At 46.0% G+C, this 17,126-nt stretch overlaps 1 protein-coding gene across 1 annotated transcript in view; it reads right to left on the bottom strand.

Annotated features, from left to right (window-relative positions):
- znf276 (zinc finger protein 276) overlaps nt 1–12,083 on the bottom strand; it is a 28,699-nt gene extending 16,616 nt beyond the window's left edge. Inside the window, exons 1-8 of the mRNA XM_061772803.1 lie at nt 11,963–12,083; nt 11,309–11,554; nt 9,930–10,242; nt 9,779–9,825; nt 9,289–9,669; nt 6,717–6,798; nt 5,167–5,277; nt 4,591–4,666 (exon numbers count right to left, since the gene is read on the bottom strand). Coding sequence (XP_061628787.1) covers nt 4,591–4,666; nt 5,167–5,277; nt 6,717–6,798; nt 9,289–9,669; nt 9,779–9,825; nt 9,930–10,242; nt 11,309–11,498 — 1,200 coding nt within the window. The 5' untranslated portion in view covers nt 11,499–11,554; nt 11,963–12,083. The remainder of the gene's footprint in view (nt 1–4,590; nt 4,667–5,166; nt 5,278–6,716; nt 6,799–9,288; nt 9,670–9,778; nt 9,826–9,929; nt 10,243–11,308; nt 11,555–11,962) is intronic.
- Nucleotides 12,084–17,126: the final 5,043 nt, after the last annotated feature.

Genomic DNA, 17,126 nt, shown 5'->3' with positions numbered 1-17,126 from the left:
CTTTTGAACTTTGCTTCCTGAACAGTCCGGATGGTTCTTTTCTTCTTTGGCCCAGAGGATCCGACGTCCACAATTTCCAAAAACAATTTGAAATGTGGACTCGTTGGATCACAGAACACTTTTCCACTTTGCATCAGTCTATCTTAGATGAGCTCGGACCCAGAGAAGCCGGCGGCGTTTCTGGGTGTTGTTAATAAATGGGTTTTGCTTTGCATAGTAGAGTTTCAAGTAGCACTTACGGATGTAGCGCCGAACTGTAGTTACTGACATTGGTTTTCTGAAGTGTTCCTGTGGTGAGATCCTCTACACATTGAAGTCGGTTTTTGATACAGTGCCGCCCGAGGGATCGAAGGTCACGGGCATTCAATGTTGGTTTTCGGCCTTGCCGCTTACATGCAGTGATTTCTCCAGATTCTCTGAAGCTTTTGATGATATTATGGACCGTAGATGATGAAATCCCTAAATTCCTTGCAATTGTACGTTGAGGAAAATTGTCCTTAAACTGTTAGACTATTTTCTCACGCACTTGTTCACAAAGAGGTGAACCTCGCCCCATCTTTGCTTGTGAATGACTGAGCAATTCAGGGAAGCTCCTTTTATACCCAATCATGGCACCCACCTGTTCCCAATTACCCTGTTCACCTGTGGGGTGTTTAATGAGCATTCCTCAACTTTCTCAGTCTTTTTTGCCACCTGTCCGGTGCCTGCTTTTCCGGAACGTGTTGCAGCCATAAAATTCTAAGTTAATGATTATTTGCTAAAAAAAAAAAGTTTATCACTGAACATTAAATATCTTGTCTTTGCAGTGTATGCATCCATCCATCCATTTTCTACCGTTTATCCGAGGTCGGGTCGCGGGGGCAGTAGCTTTAGCAGGGACGCCCAGACTTTCCTCTCCTCAGCCACTTCATCCAACTCTCCCGAGGTGTTCCCAGGCCAGCCGAAAAACATAGTCTCTCCAGCGTGTCCTGGTTCGTCCCTGGGGTCCCTTCCCAGTGGGACATGCCCGGAACACCTCACCAGGGAGGCCTCCTCTCGATGTGGAGGAGCAGCGGCTCTACTCTGAGATCCTCCCGAATGACCGAGCTTCTCACCCATTTCTCTAAGGGAAAGCCCGGACAACCTGCGGAAGAAAATCATTTGGGCCGCTTGCATCCGGGATCTTGTTCTTTCGGTCATGACCCACAGCTCGTGACCATAGGTGGGGGTAGGAACGTAGATCGACCAGTAAATTGAGAGCCTCGCCTTTCAGCTTCGGTCCTTCTGTACCAGAACGGACCGATACAAAGTCCGCATCACTGCAGACGCTGCACCAATCCGCCTGTCGATCTCCTGTTCTGTTCTTCCCTCACTTGTGAACAAGACCCCAAGATACTTGAACTCCTCCACTTGGGGCAGGATCTCATCTGCGACCTGGAGAAGACACGCCACCCTTTTCTGACCGAGGACCCTGATCTCAGAGTTGGAGGTGCTGATTCTCATCCCAGCCGCTTCACACTCAGCTGCGAACTGCTCCAGTGAGAGTTGGAGATCACGGCTTGATGAAGCCAACAGAACCACATAATCTGCAAAAAGCAGAGATGCAATACTGAGGCCACCAAACCAGACCCCCTCTACGCCTCGGCTGCGCCTTGAAATTCTGTCCATAAAAGTTATGAACAGAATCGGTGACAAAGGGCACCCTTGGCGGAGTCCAACCCTCACTGGGAACGAGTCCGACTTACTGCCGGATATGTGGACCAAACTCTGACTCCGGTTGTACGGGGACCGAACAGCCCGTATCAGCGGGTTCGGTACCCCATACTCTCAAAGCACCCCCCACAGGACTCACCGAGGGACACGGTCAAACGCCTTCTCCAAGTCCACAAAACACATGTAGACTGGTTGGGCAAACTCCCATGCACCCTCAAGGACCCTGCTGAGGGTGTAGAGCTAGTCCACTGTTCCACGGCCAGGACGAAAACCACACTGAATTCTGAGATGGACCCTCCTCTCCAGCACCCCATCGTGGTGGAGGGGTTTGTGTGTCCCAATGATCCTAGGAGCTAAGTTGTCTGGGGCTTTATGCCCCTGGCAGGGTCACCCATGACAAACAGGTCCTTGGTGAGGGACCAGACAAAGCACTTCTCAAAGACCCCTTATGATGACGACAAATGATGGACTTGGTTTTCCCTTGCCCGGACGCGGGTCAATGGGGCCCCCTTCTGGAGCCAGGCCTGGAGGTGGGGCTTGAAGGCGAACGCTTGGTGGCCTGCACCCATGGGGCACAGCCCGAAAGGGTAACGTGGGTCCCCCCTTCCCATGGGCTCATGGGAGGGGCCGTAGGGGTCGGGTGCAGTGTGAGCTGGGCGGTGGCTACAGAAGCTGGCTCTCGGGACGTGGAATGTTACCTCTCTGGCAGTGAAGGAGCCCGAGCTGGTATGTGAGGTTGAGAAGTTCCAACTAGATATAGTCGGACTCGCCTCCACACACAGCTTGGGCTCTGGTACCAGTCCTCTCGAGGAGGGTTGGACTCTCTTCCACTCTGGAGTTGCCCATGGTGAGAGACGCCGAGCAGGTGTAGGTATACTTATTGCCCCACGGTTCGGCGCCTGTACGTTGGAGTTCACCCCGGTGGACGAGAGGGTAGCCTCCCTCCGCCTTCGGGTGGGGGGACGGGTCCTGACTGTTGTTTGTGCTGCTCCTTGTGAATAGGAAAATGAGGGACTAACACACACCTGGCCATGGAAAAGCTCTTGAAAAGTGGGAGGTACATATACAAACTGTTGTAATTCCTACACTGTTCACCTGATTGGGATGTACAGTAAATACCCTCAAATTAAACCGGAGTCTTTTTCTTTTCATTTCAAATGTTTCGAGCCAAAAAGATGAGCACTGTGTCAATGTCCCAATATTTATGGACCCGACTGTATGTTTACGTTATTATTTGTTTAGTCAAAAAGAAATCTAGAAATCCTTTATTGCCTCTTTGTTCCCAAAAAAAAAAGATAAGTACAGAGCCAATGTATGTGACCATGCATGAGCCCGCTACCTTGAGGCACCGAGCGGGAGCTTCCCACTGAGCTGCCTGACCTTGGCCGGATGACCTGCCTGCACCGCACCACAGCCCCGGCAGCGGGGAGTGGCGAGCAGCAGCTCCTCTAACAGATAGTATATTTCGCGAATAACAAACTGCGTAGTGAGATCAGAAACACCATTTTCATGTTTAGCTATTACTTGCTATTTCCTATAAAGCAAAAAAGATAGTGCCTGTGTGTGAAATACATGATGCACAGAGCGAATCTAAAGCTACACTGTGCGAGAGAAAGCACAACTGAGCATTCCACTGGTTGCGAATTGAAGCCTACTTCATGAACCCAAAGAATATTTGTCCAAACATTGGATTATGCCCTCATGCCACCGTCATAGATTTTTTTCTGACTGTGCGTTAACCTGCACATAAGAGGTATGCTGGACTGGAGGGCCATTATTTAGGGCTCAGGAAGTGTTCCTTCTGTTGTTCCCCACACAAAAGGTGTACATGGAAGCGAGAAAGGATGAGGAGAGAGAAATGGTCTGTAACTACCATCTTCAAAATCATTCCCGAATAGGGATTGCCTTGCCAAATGTCTCTCCTTGTCATCTGTTCCATTGAGTAGCAGCTGGTAAAATAGATTCACAATCATTATTACTTCCTAATTGGAAAGTGACTGATTTGTGGTTAAACGATGATCATGTACTCAGATGCAGATGACACTGTGATCTGCAGTGAAAGCAGGGAGCAGCTGGAGGAACAGTTAGAAAGATGGAGGCATGCACTGGAAAGAAGAGGAATGAAGATTAGCCGAAGTAAAACAGAATATATGTGCATGAATGAGAGGGGTGGTGGGGGAAGAATGAGGCTACAGGGAGAAGAGATGGCAAGGGTAGAGGACTTTAAATACTTGGGGTCAACCGTCCAGAGCAATGGGGAGTGTGGTCAGGAAGTGAAGAAACGGGTCCAAGCAGGTTGGAACGGGTGGAGGAAGGTGTCAGGTGTGTTATGTGACAGAAGAGTCTCTGCTAGGATGAAGGGCAAAGTTTATAAAACAGTGGTGAGGCCAGCCATGATGTATGGATTAGAGACAGTGGCACTGAAGAGAAAACAGGAAGCAGAGCTGGAGGTGGCGGAAATGAAGATGTTGAGGTTCGCTCTCGGAGTGACCAGGTTGGATCAAATTAGAAATGAGCTCATCAGGGGGACAGCCAAGGTTCGATGTTTTGGAGACAAAGTTAGAGAGAGCAGACTTCAATGGTTTGGACACGTCCAGAGGAGAGAGAGTGAGTATATTGGTAGAAGGATGATGAGGATGGAGCTGCCAGGCAAGAGAGCTAGAGGAAGACCAAAGAGAAGGTTGATGGATGTCGTGAGGGAAGACATGATGGCAGTTGGTGTTCGAGAGGAGGATGCAGGAGATAGGCTCTCATGGAAAAGGATGACGCGCTGTGGCGACCCCTAACGGGACAAGCCGAAAGGAAAAGAAGAAGAAGATGTACTCACTTTATCGTTTTGAGCATGGGTATAGAATGACAGTTCAGTGAAAGACAGCTGGAACGAGCTACGGGTCTGACCTTTAAACCATCAGGAGCTCTATAGACAGCAGTGCAGCCTTGATACAGACACTTGTAGATGTTGGGCAGCTCCTCCCTGCATACAGAACACAAAAAGATTGTTTCAGTTTGAATCAATAGCATTGTAACAAACCTGTTTGCCATCACACCAGTGGTCCACAGTGGTTGGCGTCGAGCTGAAACCCCCTTTTGTTCAAATTTGGTCAATTTCATAATTTTTCACAAAACTATACTATTGGTCAGTCCCCACGTGGGTCTTTATACAAATTATTGACAAATCTTAAGTGTTGAAAATGTCTTGCTCTCTTTGACGATGCAATGTTTATTGGCTCAACAAAGATCAGCGTTTCAAACATGTACATTTATTTGTGGTGGACGGCCACAAATACATACATACATATATATATATACATACATATACATACATACATATATATATATACATACATATACATACATATATATATATATACATACATACACATACATATATATATATATACATACATACATATATATATATATATACATATAGATCATGTACTTAAGCAGTTGTAAGACAGGAGATGTTTTTACCCTTTAGGTTTGAACTTGTTCTTCCAGCCAGGTTTAGGTCCAGGTTTCCTTTTAACTTTAGGATCTCCTGAGGTATTTGTAATTTGTTGTTGTTCGTTGGGTCCAGTTGCTCTGTGAAGAAGAAGTGGATTTAGTTCCTAAGATTGTACCTACAGTAATGTGCGGGAACAGTCTTTGCTGAATAATCCTAAATTTTTGTCCTAGTATGGGCTCAAACATCTCATCGGTTGAAAAGCATTTTCTACTTGTGTCAAACTCATCGCCTGAGATCACATCGGACACACAAGGACAGGTAAGAGACACCCCTCCTGAGACGCCGGATGGTGGACCAGAATTTCCTCGAAGCCGTCCGGAAGTCTTTCTCCATGGCCTCACCGAACACCTCCCATACCAGAGATTTTGCTTCAGCGACCACCAAAGCTGCATTCCGCTTGGCCAGCCGGTTCCCATCAGCTGCCTCAGGAGTACCACAGGCCAAAAAGGCCCAATAGGACTCCTTCTTCAGCTTGACGGCATCCCTCAGTTCAGGGATTGCCGCCACGACAGGCACCGACCACCTTACGGCCACAGCTCCGGGTGGTGATCAGTTGACAGCTCCGCCCCTCTCTTCACCCGAGTGTCCAAGACATTCGGCCGCAAGTCCGATGACACGACCACAAAGTCGATCATCGAACTGCGACCTAGGGTGTCCTGGTGCCAAGTGCACGTGTGGACACTCTTATGCTTGAACATGGTGTTCGTTATGGACAATCCGTGATGACCACATAAGTCCAATAACAGAACACCGCTCGGGTTCTGATCGGGGAGGCCGTTCCTCCCCATCACGCCCTTCGTGGTCTCACTGTCATTGCCCACATGAGCATTGAATTCCCCCAGCAGAACGATGGAGTCCCCAGCGGGAGCGCTCTTCAGCACCCTCGCCAAGGACTCAAAAAGGGCAGGTACTCTGAACTGCTGTTTGGTGCATAGGCACAAACAACAGTCACACACCTGCTCGGCGCCTCTCACCGTGGGCAACTCCAGAGTGGAAGAGAGTCCAACCCCTCTCGAGAGGACTGGTACCAGAGCCCAAGCCGACCTCACACACCAGCTCGGGCTCCTTCCCTGCCAGAGAGGTGACATTCCACGTCCCTAGAGCCAGCTTCTGTAGCCAGGGATTGGATCGCCAAGGTTCCTGACTTTGACCACCGCCCAGCTCGCACTGCACCTGACCCCTCCCACAGGTGGTGAGCCCATGGGAAGGGAGACCCACGTCATCCTTTCGGGCTGTGCCCGGCCGGGTCCCATGGGTGGAGGCCCGGCCACCAGGCGCTCGCCTTCGAGCCCCACCTCCAGGCCTGGCTTCAGAGGGGGGGCCCCGGTGACACATTTGTGGGAGTACTTTCTAGCACAGTATGCCATAGAGAATAGAGATTTTAAAGGGAAAGTCAAGGTTGGATTTTTTCTAAAAGGTACACTGATTTATGCCGAGTACGTATACGAGTAGATTGGTGGTGCCATTCTGTTAATGTTCTAAATATAAACAGTGATACAAGTAAACTGTAACGCACCTGTCAGATAGATCGGTATTAGTCTGCTTGTCCTCTTGCTGCTCCTGAACAGGAGAAATTGCCACTTGTGGGTCTGCAAACTCTAGGGACAAAGTCACACTAAACTCAGGGAATGCAAAGTGATTCAGTGAAGATTCAGAGTTACTGAAGAAAAAGTGGAGGTTCAGACTTTTGATCATTGTCGTCAAGGTTAATCTGTGTGGAAACCAGAACTTTACATACACTATATTAAGAGAGACATCCACTTTTTTTCTCAGTCTGACATGAATTCAGAATAAACTTTTCCTCTTTCAGGTCAATTAGGATTTCCAAAATGATTTGTATTTGCTGAATGCCAGAATGATGCGAGTCGGATTTTTTTTTCCCATTACTTTCTTCAAATTCAGAAGTTTACATACAGTGCCATGAAAAAAGTATTGGCCCCCTCCTCAAATTCTTAGATTTTTGCATAGTTTCCCCACTTTAATGTTATTTCATTTAACTGGCAAGTCTTTCACATCTCTGTGGAGATATTTTGGCCAATTCTTCCTTGCAGAATTGTTTGAATTCAGCAAAATGGATTCAAGTCCGGACTTTGACAAGGCCATTTGAAAACCTTCATTTTGTTTTTTGAAGCCATTCAGATTTTGGATCGTTATCTGCTGCAGAACCCACGTGTGCGTCAGCTTAAGGTCACAAACTGATGGCTGAACACTCTCCTTCAGGATTTTCTGTTAAAGAGCAGAATTCATGGTTCCATCAAACACAGCAAGTTGTCCAGGTCCTGAAGGAGGAGGCAGCCCAGGGCCGTCACTCTACCAACACCATGTTTAGACTGTTGGTACGATGTCTTTTTCTGAAATGCTGTGCTACATTTACATCATATGTAATGAGAGACACACCTTCCAAAAAGCTCAACTTTCATCTCGTCAGTCCATATAATATTCTTGGGAATCATTCAGATGTTTTTTTTTTTTGCAAAAGTAAATGAGCCTTTATGTTTTTTTTTGGTCAGCAGTGGTTTTTTGCCTTGGAAGTCTGCCAAGTAAGCCCTTTTTTCCCAGTCTCTTCCTTATTGTTGTGTCATGAACACTGACCTTAACTGAAGCAAGGTAGGCCTGCAGTTCTTCAGAAGTTGTCCCAAGTTCCATTGTGGCCTCCTGGATGAGTCATTGTTGTTCTCTTGGGGTGATCTTTGAAGGCCGGCCACTCCTGGGAAGGTTCACCTATGTTCCATGTTTTCTCCATGTGAGGATATGCTTCACTGGAATCCTAAAGCTTTAGAAATGGCTTTTGTAACCCTTTCCAGACTAATAGATGTCCATCCATCCATTTTCTACCGCTTATCCGAGGTCAGTAGCTTTAGCAGGGAAGGCCAGACTTCCCTCTCCCCAACCACTTCATCCAGCTCTTCCGGGGGGATCCCGAGGAGTTCCCAGGCCAGCCGAAGGATGTAGTCTCTCCAGCGTGTCCTGGGTCGTCCCCGGGGTCTCCTCACGGTGGGACGTGCCCGGAACACCTCACCGGGGAGGCGTCCGAATCGGATGCCCCAGCCATCTGGCTCCTCTCGATGTGGAGGAGCAGCGGCTCTACTCTGAGATCTTCCCGGATGACCGAGCTTCTCAAGCTATCTCTAAGGGACAGCCCGGACACCCTGCGGAGGAAAATCATTAAGATGATAACTTCTTCATGCCTGAACTGCGACAAAGACATATGCATATCCATCGTGTGTGGTTTCAGCAGGATGCGGTGACGGACCACACGGCCGCAGCATCCATGGCTGTTCTTCGTCCTCTTTACGGTGACCACCTCATTTCCAGGTTTGCTGAGACTCCTTGGGCCCCTCATAATATGTGATTCTTTTTCGTGCCGACACCTCAGGCACGTGTGTATGCGCGTAGTCCCCGTACACTGGACGAGTTGAAGGAAGCCATTTGCGTGGAAGTCACTCCAAATCAACTCAGCGAGGTTGGAGAAAGTGGGAGCCAACTTGCATCAATGAAAACAGACACCACACGATGGATGTTGTTTTCCCACACTTGATCGTGTCAAATGCTCTTTCAATACAAACAAGATGTCAATGAAAAAGGTTTTTGCAGCTACTTCTGCCCTTTCTGCCCCACCCAGTATAAAGCTAGATAGACCAACAAACACTGTGATGTTGTGAATGGGCTCCAGACTTAAAGCACTCGATTGCAAACTAAATCTTAAGCAGTTTGCTTATGTTTACAACTATGGCAATTATCCAAATACTCTTGAGACCCTGAAAATGGGGCTTTATTGCTAAAAAAAAATATATCTATAATTTGTAAATGTAGTACCTTTATATTTGTGAAACTGTTTTAATTTAAGCTAAAAGTCTACACTTCAATCGCATCTTGTTTTACTTTAAAGACATTGTGGTGGTGGTGGTGGCGTATAAAGGCAAACTCACAAAAGCTCCGGCATTCTCCAGTACTACTTGATTATTAATTAATTAATTAATAATAATAATAATAATTAATTAATTAATCAAAATAAATTGCTTAAAAAGTGGAAATGTTAAATTTTGTAAAAGAGAAACTTGGAATGGTGATTTGGATGAGAAATGCACCTTTAGTGTCGCAGGTCCAGTCCGTCAGCGTTGGGCTTTGAACCAGCGGAGTGACTGCTGGTGGACTCTGCTGAGCCTGACAGCCCGGCGTCCCCACTGTGCTTCTTTCCTCACAGGCCACCTCCAGTGAAATCTCTCTGGCCCCATTTCCACTCTCTCCTGGGTTGAGCAAATATCCAAACCTGACAGAGGTGGTGCCCTGTGTGTTCATAGTGTAGCTGTGCCCATCAACACAACACCACACTGCTTTGACTGAGCCCCAGCACTGGCCCTCAAGCACCGGATTCAGGTCAGGGCAAGATTTGCAGGCCTCTCCGTGATGGTGAGCCCATGACACCAGATTGTGAAGGGAGGCGGTGTCTAAAGAAAAGGATGGCGAAGCTGGAAGAAAAAGAGAATATAACAACAAAAATATCTCCGATTGGAATAACCTGTCAAAGCAACTTTGAGCTTCTAACAATAAGGACATACAGGTGATGTTTGTTCTTACTTGTAGACCCATCGTTTATTAAAGAGTCTGAAAACATTGGCTTGTGCCTGGAAAAAAAATGAATAAATCATCATTGTACCTTTACAACAAAAATGCACTCATCAAAGTACTGACAGAAAATGAAAGATTTGAAATCCTTTTGAGGTCTCACCTGATTTTCGAATTGTCTTTCCCAACAGGCAGGAGATTAACCATCTGCAGAAACCGAACCAGAATATTGTGGCACTTATAGAACTTGCTGTGACATTTCTTGCAAACAAATTCTGATAATCGAGAGTCAGGGTCCAACTGTACTCCAACCAGTCGCTGGAAGTCGACGTGGAATAAAGAGGGTGACTTGGCAGCAGCATACGCTTCCTCATTAATAAGATCGGGAAAATCGTGAGGCCATTTGTTGAAGGCATGTAGCAGACTCCGTGGAGAAAACTTGCCATGGCACAGCCTGCAGATGGCAGTGGATAATTCTATTGGGATGAAATAGAACACCGATCAGCAAATGAGAGTGAAAAATCGGATGATGACATTGTCCTACATCGGAGGAAATAATTACAATGACTTTCTAAGTTTACCCACTGACCATTTTAATGGTAGGTGTATTTCAACAGGGACAGAATACCAAAAAGAAAATCGAGAATATCACATAAAACAAAAGATTCAAATTATTTTGCAATTCATTGAGGTAATTAAGTATTTGATCCCACATCAAAACATCACTTGGCTCTTGGTGGAGAACCCCTTTTTGACCAGTGCAGAGGTCAGACGTTTCTTGTAGCAATTGGCTTATTGTACTATTACATATACGCAACACATTAATGGATAACTCCTTTTGAAATCACAAGTCAGGGATAATAGTTTTTGCAGCTACTGTTCAAGTTACTTTGGGGCTCATAAAAAAAAAAATAAAAATGCTTTTTCAGTCGTTCAACAGTATGGTACATATTTTAGCAAGAATCATGGAATTCGACGCACAATTTGCTTTCATGGGCCACATAAAAAAAAAGGTGGCGGGGTGTATCTCGAGTTTGACACCTGTTATTTGGATCGAAGAATAGCAGTGTTTCCTCAGATATATTTTATTTGTCTGTGGTGGAACACCACAAATCAATTTGGGCTGCCACTAATAGATTTTGGTGCTACCTGTCAATATACAACCAACGTATTCACTTTGATTTCTTGCGCATCTGCTAATCGATACCGACGCTTTCTGATACTGTATTACAAATACAGTACCTCAAATGACTTAAGTATCAAAAGTAGCGATATTTTAATTTGAGAGTTGATCTTAACATCTGGCACCGGTGGAATCGGCATTTCGGACAGCGTCGATCCCCGCTCCACTCCTGCAGTCACATTTGTCAGATCTTTCTTGGCTTGAAATTTTGAAAACGATTCTTTCCGTTCCCCTTGACAATTTGTTGCTGCTTTGTGTTGGTCAAATCAGTAAAATCTCCCCAAAACATTCCATTTTGTGGTTTGTAAGTTGGGAAATGACATTGAATGAATAAGAGAAAAAACCAATGAGCCCCTCACTGGAGGATTTCGACTGCTTGTCAGCCAAAGCGGAGGTAGCGTCTGTTGCGGCATCTCCACGATACAGCTCAGATGTTGCTGCGGCCACGCGGATGTTCCTCTGAGTTTTCCTCCTCCCTTCACAGAGCCTCGCGCTCTTTTGTGATGGTGATGTCTCAGATGACCTTGAGCATCTCCCTTTCCTCTTCATGGTTTCTTACTCGTCTTTCAGTGGCTCGGGTAGACGATGGCTCTCGGATGCCCCTGCTAATACAAAATGCAACGTGATTCGAGAGATTACAAAAGCTCATTCAGTTCGCACTACTTTATTTCATTTGACAAGTCTATATGTCGAAGAATTTTTGGGCACCGTTAATGTCAACGTATCTGGCGTTTATGTCACAGAACTGTGGAAGAGTGTGTTCAGCTTGTTAAAGCGTGCGTGCGTGCGTGCGTTCGTATTGTTTTACAACAGCCGCGTTGACGTTGTCTTGTACGAGAAATGTATGAACATAAAGGTCATCAATTCCGGTTCCATTTGGACACTGACCTGCGATAGTTACTAACCAACAATTGTACGTTCACAAGTTCGCCCATTCGCTGGTTAGCCTCATTATGCCACGATGGCGACTTTTGACGCAACATTGACGTATGCGTCCCGTAGACAAATCTTACCTTGGCAAATATCAGCTGGAGAAACCGAGCATCGGATTCACGAAGATTTGCAAGAGCCTCAACTCTGCTGCTACTTGTAAACATTTCCGGCCCGGAAATGGTTGCTTTTTTTCCTTCTTCTTCGGCACTCTGCGCGACGAGTTTAGAGCGTCATGGTGCCATCTATTGACCATTTACAGCAGGACCAACCAGTCAATACGACCACGGATGATATTGTATTTCAAAATAAAAGTCTCCGAAAAGTGCATATTTTGCTGTCATTACCCCTGACTGAGGAAAAATCTATGAGATTTCGCAACACCGGTCCAGTTCTGGGGGACCATTTTCTTCATTTCTGTTTTTAGAAAATTGCATTGACAAAAATGTCAACCTTGTGAAAATCTGTTGGGAAAAAAATGGCAATGTCCATGCATTACCTTTAAGGGAACATCGACTTTCTCAACTTATAGTATAGTATAATATGGTATACTATAGTGCTTTATCTACACCATCACAGTGCCCAAAGCGCTTTACAAAGCCTCATGTACAAAGACTTGCGTGGATTTCCTCCTAAAACATGGCGTACGCTCAAATCCAGAAAACGTCGTACGCACAAAAAGATTCAGATGTATGAAACTCTGCGTACTCATGAATCCGAGCACATTTCCTTCGTACGTTCCAATCGACATGGAAATGAGCGCACATGTCGGAGTAGCCGACTCCTCCCTGTCCGCGCCCATATTTGAATATGCAAATCATATTTAAATGAACCCTGCCCCTGAGATGCCCATCTCTGCATGATCAGAAAAAAAGGAACATGAGAAAGGTAACGAAGGAAAATCATTTTTCTGAACGTGAATGGGAAGTTGCTCAATGACGTGGAGGCACGCAAGAAAATCGTCTTTGGCACGCTGTCACCGGCGTTAACAACACGCGAATGGGACAGCGCGTGTGCGGCTGTCGATGCTGTCGATGCTCGGAACTAGTGTGTTCATACAGTAAGCTACGCTCAGCCCTGTGAGAAAGGGTGCATACATGTGAACGTTGGATGTGTGGTATTTGCAATCAATCTTTTGAATTCAAATAGAAGCACATCAGCATATCAAAAACTTATTTGAATACATTAGGAGAGGACACACACACTGACAAAAAAAAATCATGGTTTTTTTTTTAGGGGAAGATGGGTAAATGATGTCAATTTAAACACATTTGAATCATGTGCAACCCATGTACATGTTCAAATGGAGTCAATTCAAATTTTTCAGTGCACGTGCTGGAGTCACGAAGCGATCGTGAGGACAATAGGCGGCATAAATGATCGCCTCGGTCAATTAATAGCTGTCCTCACAAATGTAAATCGTCCACAAAAGTCCCTTTAGAAAACCTTCGTTCACGTCTAAAAATGAACCAAAACAAAACGAAGGTCATATTCAATCGTTACTGTCCACAAAAAGATGTCCGAATTGACGACTATGTCCTAGAAGCCGTCGACAACTACATCTATTTAGGCCAACTTCTGACAATGGATGGAAATACAAGCACTGAAGTTGAACGCTGCCTAAAGCTTGCCTGGCAGGCTTAGGAAAGGGTTCTATTCGAGAACAAGCCTACCGTTTGCTCGAAAAGAAAAGCTTTCGATCAATGTATTTTACCTGTCCTCACTTACGGGAGTGAAACTTGGACTACGAATGCCAAATGTATACAAAGGCCCCGTGTAACCCAAAGGAACATGGAACGCCAAATGTTGAAAATGAGCAGACGCTAGTTACCGACCTCATTCAAAAAAGAAAAAGCTGGGCTGGCCACGTTGCCCGAAGAGCTGACAAAAGGCGGACTACAGAAACTATCAAATGGGTCCACTGGGCACAAAGCGGCCATGTTGAAGACCTAAAAGCAGATGGGTAGATTCGATTACACACCAGAATACACTGGCAACAAGAGGCAAACTGCCACAGGAGTTGGAAACGTGAAGAAGAGGCCTTCATCCTGCAGTGGCAAAAAAATGGCTGATGATGATGATGATGATATATACACAGATATATATATATATATATATATCGTATTTTCACGACAATAAAGCGCACTTAAAAGTCTGAAATGTTCTCCAAAATGCACGGGGCGCCTTATAATGCGGTGCCCCTTACGTGTGCCCCGAGTTCCAAAATCTGTAAATGTCGTTGTGCGCTCCGCTTGACTGACTGGGAGCATTTCCGAACAGCGCCCCGGCAACGAGACCGACTCCGACAATGACGAGAGGGACCCCGCCGTGTTCGATGGAGAACTTGCCCAGCTGTTCATTTCGGGTACAGAAGATGAGGACTTTGATGGATTTGTGGATGAGGATTGATCCCAAAATAACGTGAGTGCATTGTTAAATATTTCCATAAAGTACATCCGAACTCAGTTTTGCTCCCGCTGCCTTTTTAAAAACATACACTAGCATGCATATGCGTATGTTTTAAGCTACCGTATGTTTTACCATGCCTGCGCTCAATAATACGGTGCGCCTTATGTATCTGTTAAATACAAAAATAGCGCCTGTAACTGAGACTTTTAATACGAGGCGCCTTATGGTCGCGAAAATACGATATATATATATATATATATATATATGATACGACGGATTTCCAGCACCACACCGGAGTCCTTTAAGCCATAGCTCTGCGTCCTGAGACGCAGATTGATCTTACTTTATGTGTCCCTGCTAATTTTTCGGCGTCTTAGACACGGGAAACACATCGAACGAGATTCCTGTATATATATAAAACAGCAATTGAGATGCGTAAGAAAATCTCTGAAATGCTGCACATCTTCCAGAAAATGTCTGGTTGGATACATTGTGGTTGTCTTTGACCAATAATTTCAAATTTTGTAAAGTTATGTTTCTACTTTCAGCTGCCAGTTTGTTTGATTTCGTTTTTGTTTCTGTTTTGTTCCAGTGAGGACATTATGCCTGATCTGCGCATGTGCTGAAGACAAAAGATGCCGCCATGATTTGGATTCAGCCCCCAAAACAGCTGCCGTGCGAGCAAATGTTTTTTCTTTGAATCTTTGATGACAGTCACCTGAAAAAAAATGTTATGGAGGGAAAAAATGGAGCCCACCTAATGTAAGGCATTCGATATTTAATCATAGAATGGGCAACAGAAACACTTTTTTGGAGCAGGACAATGGAACCTTCCTTCCCTGTCAGTTCTCATTGAGCAGTTAGACACGGCACAGTCGGTCGGGGTTGTCCGAGGTCTTTTGGCTCCCTACAGAGTGCCAGGCCTGAAAGTGGGTCGTATTGTCTGCTTTTGGAACTGACCCAGGAAGTTTGTGGAATCCTGGATGAATCACAGAGGGTCAGACAAAGCCTCAGTGTACGATCATCAAAAACACAAAGTGCTCAATTTAAGCTTTCGTAAAGTGTACATGAAACGGTGATCCGTTAATGGGCTTTGGCTAGTCCATTGTTGATCCCCGCAAGTCATTTTGCTTCTATTTTGCATTATAGATACTAAATTCAAGTGAACACAAACAGATACAGTGCCAACACTTTGAGATTTCCCTGGACCTTTGATCAATCAGGTAATTGGAAACCCTATTCGTAGCATTTGATGACTGTGCGGGTAAAACCTTTGTTGACAGAAACGCACAAAACCCCACCAGTGTTAGGGCAATAACAAAATCACTAAATATATTTATGTATTTATGATACCTTCCGCATCGTACTTATTGCATGTTTTTGCTCACCAAAAATATTTGTTTAAAAAGCATTGGCATTACACTGTAATATCTGTGACTTTGAATGTGGTCCTTTTTTAAGGGTGGGGGCCTGCTAAGTGGTATATGGGAGAGTCAGGTTGGTTGTTAGTTCTAGTTAAGCAATCTGTGTGTGGACTGACTGCGAGTTGACGCCTCGGACACGGGGCAGGGGCTGTCCTCAGGAGCAGGACCCCACGACCCAGAAACTTCACCCCTGTGCCTTTTTTCCCCGTCGTCTGTCCCCTGCCGAGAGGAACTACGACGTCGGCGACCGAGAGCTGCTGGCCATTGTAATGGCCTTGGAAGAGTGGAGGCACTGGCCGGAGGGCACTGAATTACCATTTATCATTTGGACCGACCACATGAATCTCTCTTACCTCCGTTCCGCCAAACGTCTTAACCCTCGACAAGCTCGCTGGGCCCTCTTCTTGAGCAGGTTTAATTTCAGTCTCTTCTTCCGTCCTGGCTCCCGAAACAGCAAACCGGAGGTTCACCTCTTTGTGAACAAGTGCGTGAGAAAATAGTCCAACAGTTTAAGGACAATGTTCCTCAACGTACAATTGCAAGGAATTGAGGGATTTCAGCATCTACGGTCCATAACATCATCAAAAGCTTCGGAGAATCTGGAGAAATCCCTGCATGGAAGCGGCTAGGCCCAAAACCAACATCGAATGCCCGTGACCTTCGATCCCTCAGGCGGCACTGCATCAAAAACCGACGTCGATGTGTAAAGGATATCGCCGCATGGGCTCGGGAACACTTCAGGAAAACCATCCATTCATCCATCCATTTTCTGAGCTGCTTATCCTCACAAGGGTCGTGGCAGGGCTGGAGCCTATCCCAGCTATCTTCGGGCAGGCGGCGGGATCCACCCTGAAATGGTCGCCAGCCAGTCGCAGGGCACATACAAACAAACAACCATCCGCACTCACATTCACACCTACGGGCAATTTAGAGTCCTCAATCAACCTACCACGCATATCTTTGGGATGTGGGAGGAAACCGGAGTGCCCGGAGAAAACCCACACAGGCATGGGGAGAACATGCAAACGCCACACAGGCGGGGCCGGGGATTGAACCCAAGTCCTCAGAACTGTGAGGCAGACACTCTCACCAGTAATATACCGTGCCGCCTCAGGAAAACCAATGTCAGTAACTACAGTTCGGCGCTACATCCGTAAGTGCAACTTGAAACTCTACTATGCAAAGCAAAAGCCATTTCTCAACAACACCCAGAAAGGCCGCCGGCTTCTCTGGGACCGAGCTAATCGAAGATGGACCGATGCAAAGTGGAAAAGTCTTCTGTGGTCCGCCGAGTCCACATTTCAAATTGTTTTTGGAAATTGTGGACGTCGTGTCCTCCGGGCCAGAGATGACAAGAACCATCCGGACTGTTATGGACGCAAAGTTCAAAAGCCAGCATCTGTGATGGTATGGG

Source organism: Phyllopteryx taeniolatus, chromosome 5, assembly GCF_024500385.1.
Source record: "Phyllopteryx taeniolatus isolate TA_2022b chromosome 5, UOR_Ptae_1.2, whole genome shotgun sequence".
Lineage (NCBI taxonomy): Eukaryota > Metazoa > Chordata > Actinopteri > Syngnathiformes > Syngnathidae > Phyllopteryx > Phyllopteryx taeniolatus.
This window is presented reverse-complemented; position numbering and strand designations above follow the sequence as displayed.